General features: G+C 37.8%; 1 protein-coding gene and 1 long non-coding RNA gene across 9 annotated transcripts in view; one reads left to right on the forward strand and one right to left on the reverse strand.

Annotated features, from left to right (window-relative positions):
- The window catches only part of LOC122686968, a 29,602-nt gene extending 20,183 nt beyond the window's left edge, over positions 1-9,419 (reverse strand). Inside the window, exons 1-2 of one of the 2 annotated variants that reach the window (XR_006338969.1) lie at positions 8,385-9,419; positions 6,745-6,876 (exon numbers count right to left, since the gene is read on the reverse strand). This is a non-coding gene — a long non-coding RNA (uncharacterized LOC122686968). Of the gene's footprint in view, positions 1-6,744; positions 6,877-8,377 lie in introns of both variants that reach the window. The other variant, XR_006338968.1, reaches the window with a different exon arrangement.
- A 93-nt stretch (positions 9,420-9,512) lies between these two features.
- POSTN (periostin) overlaps positions 9,513-16,778 on the forward strand; it is a 35,316-nt gene continuing 28,050 nt past the window's right edge. For all 7 annotated transcript variants that reach the window (XM_043892343.1, XM_043892345.1, XM_043892346.1 and 4 more), the window contains exons 1-4: positions 9,513-10,012; positions 11,269-11,367; positions 14,491-14,555; positions 16,582-16,739. In XM_043892343.1, coding sequence (XP_043748278.1) covers positions 9,894-10,012; positions 11,269-11,367; positions 14,491-14,555; positions 16,582-16,739 — 441 coding nt within the window. In that variant the 5' untranslated portion in view covers positions 9,513-9,893. The remainder of the gene's footprint in view (positions 10,013-11,268; positions 11,368-14,490; positions 14,556-16,581; positions 16,740-16,778) is intronic.

A 16,778-nucleotide genomic window follows, 5' to 3' on the forward strand; every position in this document is an offset into this window, starting at 1 on the left:
TCATTTTTATCTTTAAAAGAAATTGATCAAAGTTTTACTCCTGTTTCTCAGAGCTGTATCTTAACAGATGAATTTGTTTAAAAAAAAAAAAACTTTCAATAGATCACCAGCCCAGGTGGGATGCATGAGACCAGTGCTCAGGCCTGGTGCACTGGGAAGACCCAGAGGAATCAGGTGGAGAGGGAGGTGGGAGGGGGGATCGGGATGGGGAATACATGTAACTCCATGGCTGATTCATGTCAGTGTATGACAAAACCCACTGCAATGTTGTGAAGTAATTAGCCTCCAACTAAAAAAAAAAAACAACTTTCATATACGTAAAGTTTCAAGCTGTATCAGACAGTGGATGACTTTAGCAGGATGAAGAATTTGGAAGAGAAGGAAAGAATGTCTCTGCCCGCCTCTGAGAACATATCCAGCAAGAGTTTTCCTACTCAGCCTTTCAGATTTTCTTCGCTGCCTTAGATTTGATGGTTTGGATCACTTCCAGTCCATAGTCAAACCTCAGACATGATCCATCACACCTTCCTCCATTTTAACCGTGTGTGTGGTGATATAACATTATCTGAATCAAAAGCAATCCTAAAAATCATCTAATTGCTTTATTTTGAACTCATCTCAAAAAATATTGAGTTCTAAATATTTCATCTCTTCAAGTGATTTGTATATGCTAAGTTAATTAGAAGCTGAAAGCATTTCTTTGATTAACTTAAAAGGAATAACAACAAAATCCAACTAGTACACTTTGTGTCAGAACAACTGAACCAGTGGCTGCCAATTCTGGCTGTTTATTATTATTTCTTGGGAGAATATTAATTTATTTATTTTCTAGGGTGGTAGTCTGGCTATTTAAAAGCTCTTCAGTTCATTCTAATGTACAATTAGGGTCAATAAGCACTAATCTAGACATTTCATATAACAGTATTTTACAGCCCAGGTTAGCTGGGGAAAGGTTACAATATTTCTTCCCTATATAATTATAAAACCCTAACATTTTAAAAGGGTCAGCATTGAATATATAGTTAAGCTAAAAGTCAATTTTTAGGATTTTAGTTATTATAGCCAAAATATTTTCATTTGCTACCTCCTGGATTTGTTATTTTGTCAATAAAATTTCAAAGGAATTAGTCCAGGCTGAACAAACTCTGAAGGAAATTTATCTCCTTTACAGTTGCAAAAAGCGGTTGCAACCACTAGAGGTCAGGTAGTTAAATCTGCAATATTATACACAAACACTAAAGTTACCCAGTTTAGAATTCGATATCTTGATTTCAAAAATACTTTCTAAATTTTCTTCCATCATTAAAACCCATGTCCTTTCAAAAGGTTCAAAGCCATTTCCTGCCTGGGTGGATAGGTGTTTTACAAGCTACTTAGTCCAAGCTTCAAAATTCTAAAAAGAACTGTAATCCAGGAGTATGGAAGGTTAAAGCACTATCAGCATGATGATTTTCTGATGATTTTCAAAAAATAAAATGGGAAATGAAGCTACTAGGTATATAGTTCTTCCACATACATTATCTGATTTCACCACTGTTTAGAGGACTCTGTAGGCATTTCTAGGTCTACCAGAAGTCCCAGGGCCTAATGCTATTCTCCCATTGCCACAAGTATTTTTATCCTCTTGTCATTGAGGGATGTTGTCTATGAGCCCTCTTCTGATGTTTGGACTGGCTTATGACACTTTCAATCATTGTTATTGTGACTGAACATCGTCACACGTGTTCAGAGTCAGCTCATTAAAAACCATGCATGTTAGTTGAATCACGGAGCTATCGTGTACAAAGTCTAACTACTCTGAGGCCACCACAAACTGGAGAGGTCATGGGGAGATGCTCCAGCTGACAGCACCCGCTGAGCTCAGCCTTCCAACCCACCTGGCCAACGTGCTTGACCTCCAAGTGAAGACACCATCCTGGCAATAGAGCCTCCTTCAGTACGAGGTGTTTCGGGTGGCAGCTGGTGGCCACTGACCAGCCGTTCTGCCCTCCCCAGCTGAAGCTGCCAACAGCACAGCAGGACAGATCTTCATTGTGCAAGGTGAGAATCCCCGGACCCAGAGAAGTCCCACTGCTATTTTATCCCTCTAAGCTCAGAACGGTGTGTTGGGCAGAGTTAGATAACTGGAACTCTCAGAGAAATTAACTGAGCTCCCTCCCTTCAATTGGGGTTTTGCCAAAGCAGAAATGCCCCAAATGTGGGTCAATTTGGGCAAATGATTTGTTCATTCATTATACCCATTAACCTTTGGGTATAAATCTTGTAAGATTAAGGGGAGAAAAGGTGTAAAAAAAAGCTGGTGAAAAAGTCACTGCTGCATGGTAAAAATATGTGCTGATAGGTGCTTAAATACAATTGAAAACATAATCTGTCTTAAAATTAAAATTCCCCAAATACTGTATGGATGTGAGAGTTGGACTATAAAGAAAACTGAGCACTGAAGAATTGATGCTTTTGAACTGTGGTGTTGGAGAAGACTCTTGAGAGTCCCTTGGACTGCAAGGAGATCCAACCACTGTATCCTGAAGGAAATCAGTCCTGAATAATCATTGGAAGGACTGATGCTGAAGGTGAAACTCCAATACTTTGACCACCTGAGGCGATGAACTGACTCCTTAGAAAAGACCCTGATGCTGGGAAAGATTGAAGGCAGGAGGAGAAGAGGATGACAGAGGATGAGATGATTGAATGGCATCACCGACTCAATGGACATGAGTTTGAGTAAACTCCGGGAGTTGGTGATGGACAGGGCGGTTTGGCGTGGGGCAGTCCATGGGGTCGCAAGGAGTCAGATACAACTGAACGACTGAGCTGAACTGACCAAACTACTCTCAGACTGAAGAAATATTAATTTACAGCCTCTATTTTTTTTTACTGCTTGGCTATTAAATTTTCTGTACCAGCACTATCAACTCCCACCCAAAGTAAGGTTTCTCTCCCACATTTTACTTTGCTTGTGAATTCCAAACACTGCTGATGTACATCAACATATTCACTATAATAAATAGCTACTATTATTATTTTTAAGATCCCCTGGAGAAGGAGTGGCAACCCACTCCAGTATTCTTGCCTGGAGAATCCCATGGACAGAGGAGACTGGAGGGCTATAGTCCATGGGGCCACAAAGGGTAGGACACAACTGAGCAACTGAGGGTGCACAAACACACACACATGCATATTTAAGACTTTGCCTGAAAAATTCCGTGGACTAGGAGCCTGGTGGGCTATAGTCCATGGGGTCTGGACACTACTAAGCACACACACTTACTTAAACTGAAAATGACTTGCTACTGGTAAAAAGTGTGCAAGTATGAGTGTGTCTATGAAAATGAAAAGCAGACTTAATCAAAAATTCTTTTCTCATTTAAGGTAAAAGCTTCTATCAACTACTATAAGCCCTTATTTTTTTTTATCCAAATAAAAACCATAGAATTAATCTCTATGTCCACTTGAATGACTTTTCTCTCCAGAACTCTTTCTAATAGTCATCTTTTTTTGCTGTTCATTATATCCTGGGAGGCTATTATGTTCAAACCCTTTGTAGGTTGTACATGTAGATATAATCTTAGGTCCTAAGACTTGTCTAATTCCATTTTTTCCATAACTACAGGTATCTCTGGGAACAAGAATAAAAAAGAATTTGGGACATTTGTTTAAACAAGGAGAATAGGAGGTCTTTTCCGTTTCTGTCCCCCCACAGTGCTCACACAGTACCCCAAGATTAGTTTGTACATAAGAGAATTGTAGCGAGTAAAAACCTTCTCCAATGCATGCATTTAGAGAAGTGACATTTTTGAGTAAATTTGAATAAGGAAAGTGGGAAATCTCATGATACAGGGGGAGAGAAAGAAGAATCTCCAATAGTAAAAATGCTCAATCTCTGCAATTAGAAAGTTATCATTCAAGACTGATATCTGGAGAAGTGGAGAAAATCAGTTTATTTTACAACAGCCTCAATCTTTGAGGCTAGCAGACAGATAATAGTTGAAAAATGAAAAGTAGGGACTTCCCTCATGGTCCAATGGTTAAGAATTCCGCTTGCAATGCAGGGGGCTCGGGTCCAATCCCTGTTGCATAGCTAAGATTCCACATGCCTCAGAGCAACTGAGCCCACACACCATGACTAGAAAGTCCAGGAACTACAACTGGAGAGTCCGAGTGCCACAATGAAAGGTCCCGCGTGACCCAACGAAGACCCCACTTGCTGCAACTAAGACGTGACACAGCCAAACAAATAAATGAATACTTAGAGAGAAAGGGATGTGAGAAGTAACTCAACTTTGGTTGTTTTCCTGGAAGAAGTACAAGAAACTTCTCAGGTATGGAGAGAGGAAGAGAATATAGACAATGCATTACAAACACTGGACACAGAAGTTGAGGATTTGAGGACAATGTCAACCTGGACAAATAAATGCAGGAGCTATCAGCAGACAGAGGGCTAAGTATGAGGCCTGAGAATATTTCTGTTTCAGAGGGACAAAAGGAGGTGATAAACAGATTATCGTGAATGATGGTGTTAGCATAATTCAGACCATTCTTTTAGGAGAATTCATATGCCAGACAGGACATTGAAATTCTAACACTTTAATGGATGGACGTCTACAGAGTTCTTTCAACATCAGCAGTTATCCATTCCTTCATCTTACAATCTGATCTGAAAGGATATTAGAAGTTATCTGTAAGTGGGAGACAGATGATGACTAGGGTCTTAACTGCCTCTGAAACAAGGACTTAGCCCAAATCTCAGTGAGAGAAAAGATGAAAGGCACCTGTCAACAGCATCAAGCAGGCAAGAAACATGAGGAGGAACCAATAGTTGAAAATAAACTGCAGAACTGATCATTTCCAATCAGTTGACTGACATAGAAAAGTCCATCACAATTCCTTATCCTTGTCACTAGTCTATGTCAGTGTAGCACAACAACAAAAACTCAGATTAAAACAATGAAGTGATTCATTCTTCAGACATATGCATTCAAACACAAGACCAGATTTTTCACTTTTTATCTGGATTTGACATCATTTATTGCAGTCAACCTAAATCAGCTTGAAAATATTTTATGTAAGAGATCATTGCTAATCTTTAATTGCCTGGCATTCTGAAATGCACATACATTATTTAAGATTTTTTATGTCAAGTTCGTATTAATTATTTTAATCAAAATGTATCTGTGCTCTGGAAACATATACTGCACTTTCTCCACTAGATGTCTCCAGAGAAATACAAGTAAATACTGGTAATAAGAAGTGTTGCTAATACACTCCCATTTTAAAATTTCAAAAGTTTGGAGCTTAAATAAGGACAAATAGTGAAACACTGGTTACTTAGTATAGGAGTGAAATCTGTCACTGACAGATTTTTAAAGAAAATGAGGGTCTAAGCGCATTTTTAAAAAAAGATAGCACACTGTCCACATTTACCACAGAAAGCCAACTGATTTCTAAATGAATTAACATTAAAGATATGTCATTTAATGCTTTATTTGGGGTCTGGTTAAGTCATATCTTTCTTGGAATATGATTCCTTTATCTTAAATATGTTTGGCCAGGGCATGCCTGAAGATCTATGGGCAAAGATCTATAGAGGAAGAAATCCACTGGAAGGAATACACTGGGTGGATGGCTGAGGAGGTGACACTTCTTATAGGCTTTACAAGGAGTTAGCCACAAATATCTGAGCCTATAATACCACCCTTCTGACCTCTTTTAAGTTGGCCACTAATGTTCAATTTTATTTTGGCCGTGTGAATGTTTTAGTGAGGAAAAAATTGCAAAATTTAATTTTGGGCTTAATTTGAATTCCTTCTACTGTTGGCTGAGTTCAGCATAATCTAATCACTTTAAGAAAACGTTTTCTCTCATTTGAGGGAAGTAACCTCTCTGCAGTCTTTGCCAGAACTTCAGTTTACAAGGCTGCAAATCCAGGTACCAAGAAAGGCTGCACCTTTCACTGGTGAAGGTGCTTGGACACTGAGAATTGGGTCCCCAAGAAAGTGTAGCTTCCTTTTAAGCTAAGGTGCTTCAAAGCTTTAGGGTGTTTTACAAGTAAGTTCTATTACTGGTATTTTACAAATGAGCCAATAGGAAAGAAAAGTAGTACTCAAGAAACATCAAGATTCCACACACAAAAAATAAAAAGAAAACAAAATGGGATTTTAAATTATTGGATAATTCGATTCAGTTATTGGTCACTCCAGATCATGCAATACCAAGGATATTGTATTTTTAAAAAACCTGCTCTTGGCTTGAGTATTTAGGTTTGTTGAATCCATAGGCCATGTCCAATCCTACAGTGTGCAGAATAAGTTTAATGTTGGTTACATGCTGGTGATAGGGCTTCCCTAGTGTCTCAGACAGTAAAGAATCAGCCTGTAATGCAGGAGACCCGTGTTCCATCCCTGGGTTGGGAAAATTCCCTGGAGAAGGGAATGGCAACCCACTCTAGTACTCTCGCCTGGAGAATCCCATAGACATGGAGAAGTCTGGCAGGCCACAATCCATGGGGTCGCCAAGAGTAGAACACCACTGAGGGACTAACACTTTTCACATGCTGGTGATAATAAGCACAATACTTTAATCACATCACAGACTCCAGAGGCTACAAGGCCTCTACAATGACCCACCTGATAATTTGCAAACTGCTAGTAAATTAGCATCCTGATAGTTAGAAACAAACATCTCTTTCAGACACATTATTTTTCTTTGTTTGCATAATAAATCATTTCTTTTTCTGTAATGACTTACACATCCAGGTCAAGCTCTGCAACCCTGAAAGTCAGACAATTGCCAAGGTTTCAATTTTCCTCCAGACTGCTAAGAAAATTATGTAGCCAACACAGGGGCAGGATCCTTTCATGAAACAGAAAAATAAGGGTCCTGTGTGGAGAGAAAGCAAGAGATTAACCCTTGGTGACTTCTCTGAAAGGAGAGAATTGCATTGCTCTCAAGATTTTAAAATCTTTTCCCTACAGCTTGGACAATGTTTTCTTCTCATTCTCTGGAACTATCTCCTTCCCTCGCCCTACACCAAGTTGTTGATGAACCACAGTTCCATTATTAGCTTTCTTAAAGCCAGGATGCTGGCTAAAGTAGTTGCTTGGACTTCCTTCCACTATATAATGTCTTATAATATCACACTTCTGGGCTAAGCTCAGCATTTTAAGTTGCAGTGCTTTTTTTTTTACCCTAAATGTTCCTTCTCTTGGAATGTTCTTCAACCTCTAAATTTACATGTAATTTAGATGTACAATCTGGTCCTCATTTTCAAGATCCTCTTTGATGGCATTACTCATCCTGAATGTAAATATTTGTCGAGGGCTAGCATGTGTTGACATCCATGGGACTATTACAATTTCCAAATAGAATGCTCAGGATGGCTACATTTAAGACCCAATTATTTAAAACTCTGAAAAGAAAGATTTAAGAACCCTCTTTTTAAAATATGAACATATATCATGCTTCTTACAAAAAGTAAATCTAACTCCTTTCAGAAGAGAACAGTCGCCTTTTGAAATATTAATGCCTTTCCGTTTTCACAACTTTTTTCATGCAATTATTTGTCCATTTGTACCACTGAAGGAATCAGGATGAATGGAAGCCATTGATTCCAATGGATAAAATTGTGGTCACAGGAACACATACTTCAAAATTGTTCTTGAAAATAATCAATATATTTTCCATTTATAGGCACTGTTAAGAAAGTAGGTAACAACAGAATATTATTAATTTTGCTTTAACGCCTATCTTCATAAGTCTATGTGTTATCATTCTGGACCAGATTTAAATAACTCTTTTACTCTTGATACATATTAACCAAGTTTATATCCTCCACTGAATACCTCAGTCCTTCTCCAATCAAACCCCACTAGATATGAGTAGATTTCAGCTTCATCGCAAAAGTGCTTATTAATAGTTATAGCTGTCTAAAATTAAAAGGGTTGCATTAATCGCAGAGAGCATCTCAGTAAAGAGTGATGACTATTAATATTTACAGTGATGATGTTGGAGAGGTTTCTGTATTCTGAGTTTGATCTGTTTCTCTATAATTCCAAAATTCCACCATTATATCTTAAGATACTCAATCTACGTTATAATGCCTCACCAGTCTAGAATTGAAGACTTTTATATAACTATGTTATTAATAATCTAATAGCTAATATATTGATATTAGAACTTATTTTCATAAAAGCCTTTCCATCCTACTCAATAAGCAATTACTGATCACCTACTATTTGTACAACATAAGGGTAATAGAAACCTACTGTATAAAGCAAACCAGTGGCATAAAAATAAAAATTAAAATAATTCCATTCAGAGGAACATAAGTGATAGATTAATTCTCCTTCCCACGAGGCACCAGGGAAAGCATATAACTTACTTCTTACCATCTTCTTTCCAGTTCTCCTTCTGAATTCCTCTTGCATCTTCTATACCTTAATACCAAGGTTTTCAAATTGAAAAGAAGCCTCTAAACATATTTTAGAATTTATTATTTCACTGTATGCTTTCTTAATAAACTAGCCGCACATTGCAGAATTATTTCAGTGCCCCAAGACAAAATCCTATAGCAAGCTTAATATAACTCTCCTGGTCCTTGGAATCCTCTCTGGCCCATTCCAGTCCCCCCTAAAAGTCCATCCAATTGGGCAACACAGATTCAGTCTCAGATTTCCCTACATTGCCAGTGGGGAGTCAACTCTGATGGACCATTATAGCAGGAACACTTTGCAACAAGAATGTATTTGAATTACACTTTTACTGTAGGATAATGTGTGACTTATTTATCTGGGGAAACTGCAGTTATTTCAGGTAATTGTTGACTTCTGATGTTCAGATTTCTTTCACCCAAAGCGTTCTGAACATTTGCCATATCATATATGGGGTGGTGAGAGTGGATATTCTCTTGGCTAGGCACTACGTAACATTGAGACTTTAGTTACTCTTGATAAAACAGAAGCAGCAGAATTCCGGCAATGCCCCTGTTTCTTAACACATATTGCATTATTCCCTTTACGTTAGATTAGTAATAGTGGTTTCCAAAAGGGCATGCTTTTGCCCTGTGGTTACCAATGGATGTACTGACTAGAGATGGTCAACATCATGCCCTGTGTGAAAGGAAAAACACAACAGAGCACACATGGTTTTCCTTTGCTGCTTCATTTCAGCAGTGAGGGACACTTGCCAGAACTGGATGTGTGTTAACTTTATCTATGCCTTGACGTCTGAAAGGAGAAGTGAAACGGGAGGTATCCCCCCAGTTTAGTGAAAATATGATCCCTCCTACATGTTTCATCATCAAGTTAAAATTCGAATCTCATACTCTGTGAAAGTTTGTATCTAGACAATGTTTGTTTTTAATCAGTAGTCATCACTGCCTTGTGATTATCAGACTTAGATCTATCTTTGCTTACTGGTGAAAAATAATAACCTTTCAGTCTGGCTGTGAACTGAATATGACAAGATGTGATAAGATCCAATCAAGCTCTCATTGAGCACGGGGACAGGGACTCTGAAAAGTATGGATGACAGAATGATCCTTAACATCTAAATGAAATCATTTCCCATAAAAACCCTCTAAATTACAAGCGAATAAGACGGAAATAAGAACCTGAAATGAGTCAGGAAGTAAAATAAAGAGAAAGATAAATCATACAAAAATAAATGTCTTTTGGAGCATGAGAAGAAAAAAGAGGCTCAGTGTACTCAGTAAACACAACTGACAAAAGCGGATTTTAGCTGGCAACTTGAAGTTGCTGATGCCTTTTGGAGAGAGTTCAGATTCCCAGGTTGATACAGAGCTCCCTCCCAGAACTCTGACATGTATATAAGCTCTGAGCTCTCCAAAGCCCACTGCCAGTTCTCTTCATGAACTAACTGCAGCGGAGAGACTAAAGATGATTCCTTTCTTACCAGTATTCTCTCTGCTCCTGCTGCTGGTTGTTAACTCTGCAAACGCCAATGGTCACTATGACAAGATCTTGGCTCACAGCCGTATCAGGGGACGGGATCAGGGGTAAGTCAGTGGTTTGATTTTATAAACCTTTCCCCACCCCCACCCCCCTTAGCTTGTTGTATGTATATTTCTACAAAAAGTTTCTTATTTATACCTCAGGGTTTTTTTCCTACTTATTTGTAATAAGAAAAAGGAACAAATGAGTAATCTGTGGTTTATGTACATGTCTTAAACTTTAAGAATTACTGTCCAAATAATTTGTGTATAATTGCTTTTTTTATGAAACATTGCAAGATTTTAGCCTAATTAACAACATTTAACAGGGCATTTCTTTATTTCCCTCTAAATTTCCAGAATGAGGTTTTCAAAATTAAAGAATCTGTAGCTAGAGGCTCTCATTACATAAACAGCTTTGAAATACTTCACATTATGTTAGGGAAAATTTCATTTATGTATGAAAATTAAACAATATATAATGTAACAAGTTTTCTGAAGTTTTTTGAAGCATTTAAGAATGCTTTTAAATTTTGCATTCTGTAAAATTTGTAATAACTTGATTTCGTAGAAAAAACTACAACTGAGTTTCTTAAAGTTATCAGACAATTTAGTAACTTAACCAAGCATTTACTATTAATTTTTGAAATGGATTGCAGCACTGCTGCCTATGTCTCAGAGGAATTTTTCATCATGCTTCCAAGTTCCCTTGCCTTACAGAGCAAATAAGACTCGCATCTCTTTAATGGAGAAAAACACTTAAAATTCTGGCAGAGAATGTTTTAATCTAATTACTTCCAGGCAAAGAAATAAATTTTCCTTTGGGCAGCCATATTATTTAAGTTAATCTTAGCATTCACTTACTTCTGATTGCTTACCTAGAAAATTACAGAGTACAGTATCTTGAGACTTAGTAAAACTTGTCTATTTTGCTGTCTGATCTGTCATTTTTCCAGGGCCCTGAAGCCACTCCCATGCCCTAAGTGAGTACATGTTTGGTTTAAAAGGGTCAGGGCATTACCTACTATTAAAAGTAATCAGAAACATATTGGTAAAATCTATTTACTTCTGAAATACTGGCATTGTATTCCCAGAAGTGTACAATTTCCTCTCTGTCTCTCACAGTTAGTTTTTGTAATGACTCAGTAGGATTGGATCAAGAATGAGATCTGTCCATGACTAGAGTCACATCTTTGAAAATCTAAGCCACATATTAACTTTCTCTTTTTCTTCCTTTGTTTTTAACCACCTGACCTACAGATTTGAAAAGCTATTTGTTTATGTTATGACATTAACGCTCTTTCCTTACTTCTGTCTCCCAGTCCAAATGTCTGTGCCCTTCAACAGATTTTGGGCACCAAAAAGAAATACTTCAGTACCTGCAGGAACTGGTATCAAGGTGCCATCTGTGGGAAAAAAACGTAAGTCTCCTCTTTTCTTTAATGTGCCGCTTCCAAAGACAACACTGCAATGCTTTCTTTGGACAGAAAGACACATTGTTCTGAAAATACTCTCCAAAATTGGGAGCTTAAAAAAAAATGAATCACTGTGAATAAAGAAATTTCCCCTGCATTTCTCCCTGTATTCAGAAAACTAACTTTATTCCTGAATCTATGGCACTGGCCGTGTGACCTGCTATAGAGTCACTAATAGTTTGACTACGTCGTTTCTACTCCTGGTTTGGCCTCTTTTATCTTAGGGCTTCCTGGTGGCCCAGTTGGCAAAGAATCTGCCTGTGATATAGGAGACCTAGGTTTGATCCCTGGGTCAGGAAGATCCCCTGGAAAAGGAAATGGCCACTGGCCATGTGACTTGGTATAGAATTGCTGAGAGTTTGAATGGAATCACTGAGAGTTTGACTACGTCATCTCTCCTCCTGGTTTGGCTTCTTTGATTTTGGGCAAGTCAATTAACCTCAGTGTCTCAGTTTTCTCATTTTATTAAAAAAATGGGCCAGAGGATCAGATTGATCTGAAAAGTCAGGATTTTAAGGTAAGATTGTTTGCCTCCAGTCATTTAGAAATTATCTAAAATACTCCACTTTACCCCAGAGTTTTCATCAAAGATTAAAGTTGAAAAAGATTCAAGTTTCATCTTTTCATTTAATCCAGTCACTCCATCCCAAGCTGTCAGATTCTCGGAGTCTCCAAAGGTGATAATGGAAGCCCACCACTATTTCTACTATTTCAATAACCAAAAAAGATGATTACTCCTCATCTTTTAACCTGTTTCACTGATTAACTTAAAATTGGAAAACATTTTTTATTACTTGATAGCTTATTGGTTTAATCAATTAATACATATTGGCAAATTCTTCATTTTAAGATGGAGGAGCGGAGTTCTAGATAGAGCAAGTTACCAGATCAAAAAGGTCAGAGATGTCATCCTCGGTCAAGAAAACAATGGAAATGGCTCCTGCCTGCTTCCTATTAATTTGGACCCCACCTTCAGTGAAGGATACCCTGAGAACCACAATATGGGAGACACATCATCGTTAAATTTCAGATATCATAAATAGGTGAAAGGATTAGGGTATTGTTAAAAATATATTCCTAACTTAATAATATTGGTTACAAATACTAAATCACATAACCTTTTGGAGTCTTCATTGCTTTACCTATGAAATGTGAATTTAATTTATTTTCTGAAGGTAAAGAAAGTAAAAGAAAGTGAAGTCACTCAATCGAGTTCGACTCTTTGCGACCCCATGGACTATAGCCTACCAGGGTTCTCCATCCATGGGATTTTCCAGGCAAGAATACTGGAGTGGGTTGTCATTTCCTTCTCCAGGAGATCTTCCCAACCCAGGGATTGAACCCAGGTCTCCCGCATTGTAGGCAGACCCTTTACCGTCTGAGCCACCAGGGAAGCTCTGAAGGTAAAATGAATGAACAAATGTGAAATTACTAAATAACTCTAATTCATAATATTAGTCATCCTTAAGTTTAAATTATTTTAAGCAAACTGGATATACACTGGTGGGAAAAGGAGGTATGAACAGATACCTATTTAAAATGCATAGGGTTATCTTTATTTCTACTAAGAATCATGTATTCAAAACACAGAGCCTTAGCTGAACTCCCTATAATAACCAAGTTTAGGACCGCACAGGACAGTGCTGCCTGTTCCCACACACTGGCTTAATATAATTGTAACTAGTGTTACTTCTTGACCAGGACATTATTCCTATTAGTTTGCAGACATCTGCTAGACTTATGAGTTATTCACACAGTTATAATGTAAGCCAGTGGTTACAAGGATCCTGGCCATGATTTAGGTCAGGCCCCAGTTGGGAATGCCAGAGCTCTGGATTCTTCTCCCTTTGTTCTTCGTATTCTTGGTCACCATGAGGCTTATTTGGAATGCACACTAACTACATAAGAAAAGACCTGCTTTCTGAAGCATTTAAGGGAAATCTTGATTACACCCTTCCTGGAAGTGAAGGAAGTCTGATATAATCTTACTTTAATCCTCTAAACATATTAGAGATGCCAAGTCTTGTACAAGGCATATGCCAAGAATCCTTCTTGATTTCCATTAAAAAAAAAATTTCTGCTTTGAAGTCTGGCTTTTTACCAGAAATAAAATGTGTCTTCTTTGATTTATTACATTAGCTTGTTTCTGCTAACTTCATTTTCACAAACACATTGACATCTATGCTCTGGAACAAATGTAAACGCTAGTAGCTAGTTTTAAATAACCAAAGAAATCAATAATATTGACAGGAAGAATGCCTGATTTGCCATCTGCTTGCAGCTGCTAAAAATTCCAAAGTCATCTTTAGGAACTTATGTATCAGTTGACAGAAATGTATTAAATGATTTGCTCAAGGTCACACATCTACTAGGTAGTGGAACTGGGAACCAGACTTCATTCTTCTGACTCCACGATCCTGGAACTTTTCCACCATGCCATGAGGCTAATGAGAAATGAAACTCATATAAATACCTTAATGTCATAAAAGGTCAAAGGTATGGTTTTTCCAGTAATCATGTGCAGATGTGAGAGTTGGACCATCAAGAAGGCTGAGTGCAGAACTGATGCTTTTGAATTGTGGTGCTGGAGAAAACTCTTTAAAGTTCCTTGGACATCAAGGAGATCAAACCAGTCCATCTTAAAGGAAATCAACCCTGAATATTCATTGGAAGGATTGATGCTGAAGTTGAAGCTCCAATACCTTGGCCACCTGATGTGAAGAGCCAACTCATTAGAAAAAACCCTGATACTGGGAAAGATTGAAGGCAGGAAGAGAAGGGAGCAACAGAGGATGAGATGGTTGGATGGCATCACCCACTCAATGGACTTGAGTTTGAGCAAACTTAGGGAGATAGTGAAGGACAGGGAAGCCTGGCCTGCTGTTTCATGGGGTTGCAAAGAGTCAGACACAACTTAGCAACTGAACAACAATGTCATAGACAAACAAACAACAAACTTGATATCTAAATTATCAATAAGTCATGGCAATGACTATGTTTTGCTAACTTTGTCAAACTGTATCCTATGCAGTGCCTCCATTTTAATATTAATTTTCTTCCAATGTATAGGACTGTGTTATATGAATGCTGCCCTGGTTATATGAGGATGGAAGGAATGAAAGGCTGCCCAGCAGGTAATGTTTCAATTATAGAATTAAATGAAAAATTTGTCTTGTGTAAGGAAAAAGAGTTGAATTAGCTTTTAGAGAAGCCAATATGTGTGTGTATGTGTGTGTGTGTGTGTGTGTAGCACCATGATAAATCCAAGATATATTCTCCATATCTTAATCACTAGTTTATCTTGGCAATAAAGCATGAAAACATACATCTTGTACACTGGATGCTGGACAACAGATGTTTATTCCAAATTTAAATTAGTTCAACATTCCTTCAAGACAAAGATCCCCACTACAAAATCCCTTTCTTTGAACTTGTCTAGAAACATGGGCTGACTACTTGGCAAGGCATCATCATTTCTGATTCAACAGCTCAACAGCTCTGATTTTATAAGATTCTTCATACTGAAAGTTGGTTTCCTGTAACTCGCCAACTACAGAAAAAATAGTTCATCTATTTCCTCTTTGAGATGACAGCCATCAAATATTTAACACAAGCCATCACACCCTTCCTCCAGCTACTCTCTCTTCCCCAGTAGAATCTTCCTTTCTGTGGGCTCATCACCCACAGTTTGAGTAGGATCTTGACTTTGGAGCCCTTACTGTCATGGACAGAAACACATGGGAAACCTCTAATCCAATCTTTTTCTTCCATTGTGATTCAAAACTGGTGTCTACAACCCATGTGTGTCCAGGCAGTGGAGAGAATATTAAGACAAATACATCAGTGTAGGGAGCTCCTGAACTTATGTTGATGTCATTGGTAACCATGTTATGCCATTAGCTCATGTTGAATTTTTAATTAATTAATATAGATTAGTGGTCTGTTTTATATGAATACTATCAAATCAAGCCTTCCACAGGCATTTGTTTTTTCACCTTAGGCACAGGACTTACATGGAACCTTGTGGTATTTAACCTGTAAATTTGGACTCATTTTCCCCATTCTGTTGGGGTGTCTTTAAATCCTGATTTTGTAATTTAATTTACTAATTGCATACTTGTTCTTTCTATTGTCACAAAGATAAGAATCATTTCTCCTGTGATATGATCCAAATCATACTAAACTTCAAATAAGGTCATGAAGAGTAAGTTGGCTGTACCCAACCTAAAGACTAACATTCATATATTAATTTTCATTCTGAAGTTCAGGAGATATATTCTTGAATTTTTAGATATTTTAATCTATTTTCTTCCTGAAATTATGATGAAAAGAAGTAGGTCTACACATTTCTTTCAGGGACCCAAATCTATATAATTATGGTCCTTACACCTACCATATTATACTACTTAGGAGCTTTAAACCAACATGAGAAAAAAATATTACCTTGGCCACTCTCAGAGAGAAGTGAGGAAATTTTTTTTTCAATGAAATGATCAAAGATACTTAGTGATAACTGTGATTGAACCCTTATAGACATAGCAGATTTGACAACTAAATAGACAAAACATTAAACTAGGATAATAATTTAAAATTCATTGACCTTCAACACAAAAGATAAGTACTTTGGGGCTTCCTAGATGGTACCAGTGGTAAAGAATCTGCCTGGCAGTGAAGGAGACACAAGAGATGCAGGTTCAATCCCTGGGTTGGGAAGATCCCCTGGAGTAGGAAATGGCAACCCACACCAGTATTCTTGTCTAAAAAATTCCATGGACAGAGGAGCCTGGAAGACCCTAATGCTGGGAAAGATTGAAGGCAAAACAAGATGGGGATGGCAGAGGATGAGATGGTTAGATAGCATCACCAAACCAATGGACATGAGTTTGAGAAAACTCCAAGAGACAGAGAAGGACAGGGAAGCCTGGCATGGTGCAATCCATTGGGTAACAGTCGGACGGGACTGAGTGACTGAACAACAATAGGACTTTATCATTTGACATTCAAAAGGCAACTTTCATATAAAACTGATGATTCATAGACTTGTGTTGCTAAAATCATCAGTTAAATATCTTGAGGGACTTCTTGCAAGGGTTAAATCATTGTAAAATAACATTTTTGACATTTTCTCCTAAGTACTTATTCATCTCTTGATTATTTCAGTGTTGCCTATTGACCATGTTTATGGAACCCTGGGCATTGTGGGAGCTACCACCACACAGCGCTATTCTGATGTCTCAAAACTGAGGGAGGAGATCGAAGGAAAGGGATCATTCACTTACTTCGCACCGAGTAACGAAGCTTGGGACAACCTGGATTCTGTAATTCATTATTTTTAATGAATATAACTTCTGCTGTCA

The sequence above is a fragment of the Cervus elaphus genome, chromosome 30 (genome assembly GCF_910594005.1).
Source record: "Cervus elaphus chromosome 30, mCerEla1.1, whole genome shotgun sequence".
NCBI lineage: Eukaryota > Metazoa > Chordata > Mammalia > Artiodactyla > Cervidae > Cervus > Cervus elaphus.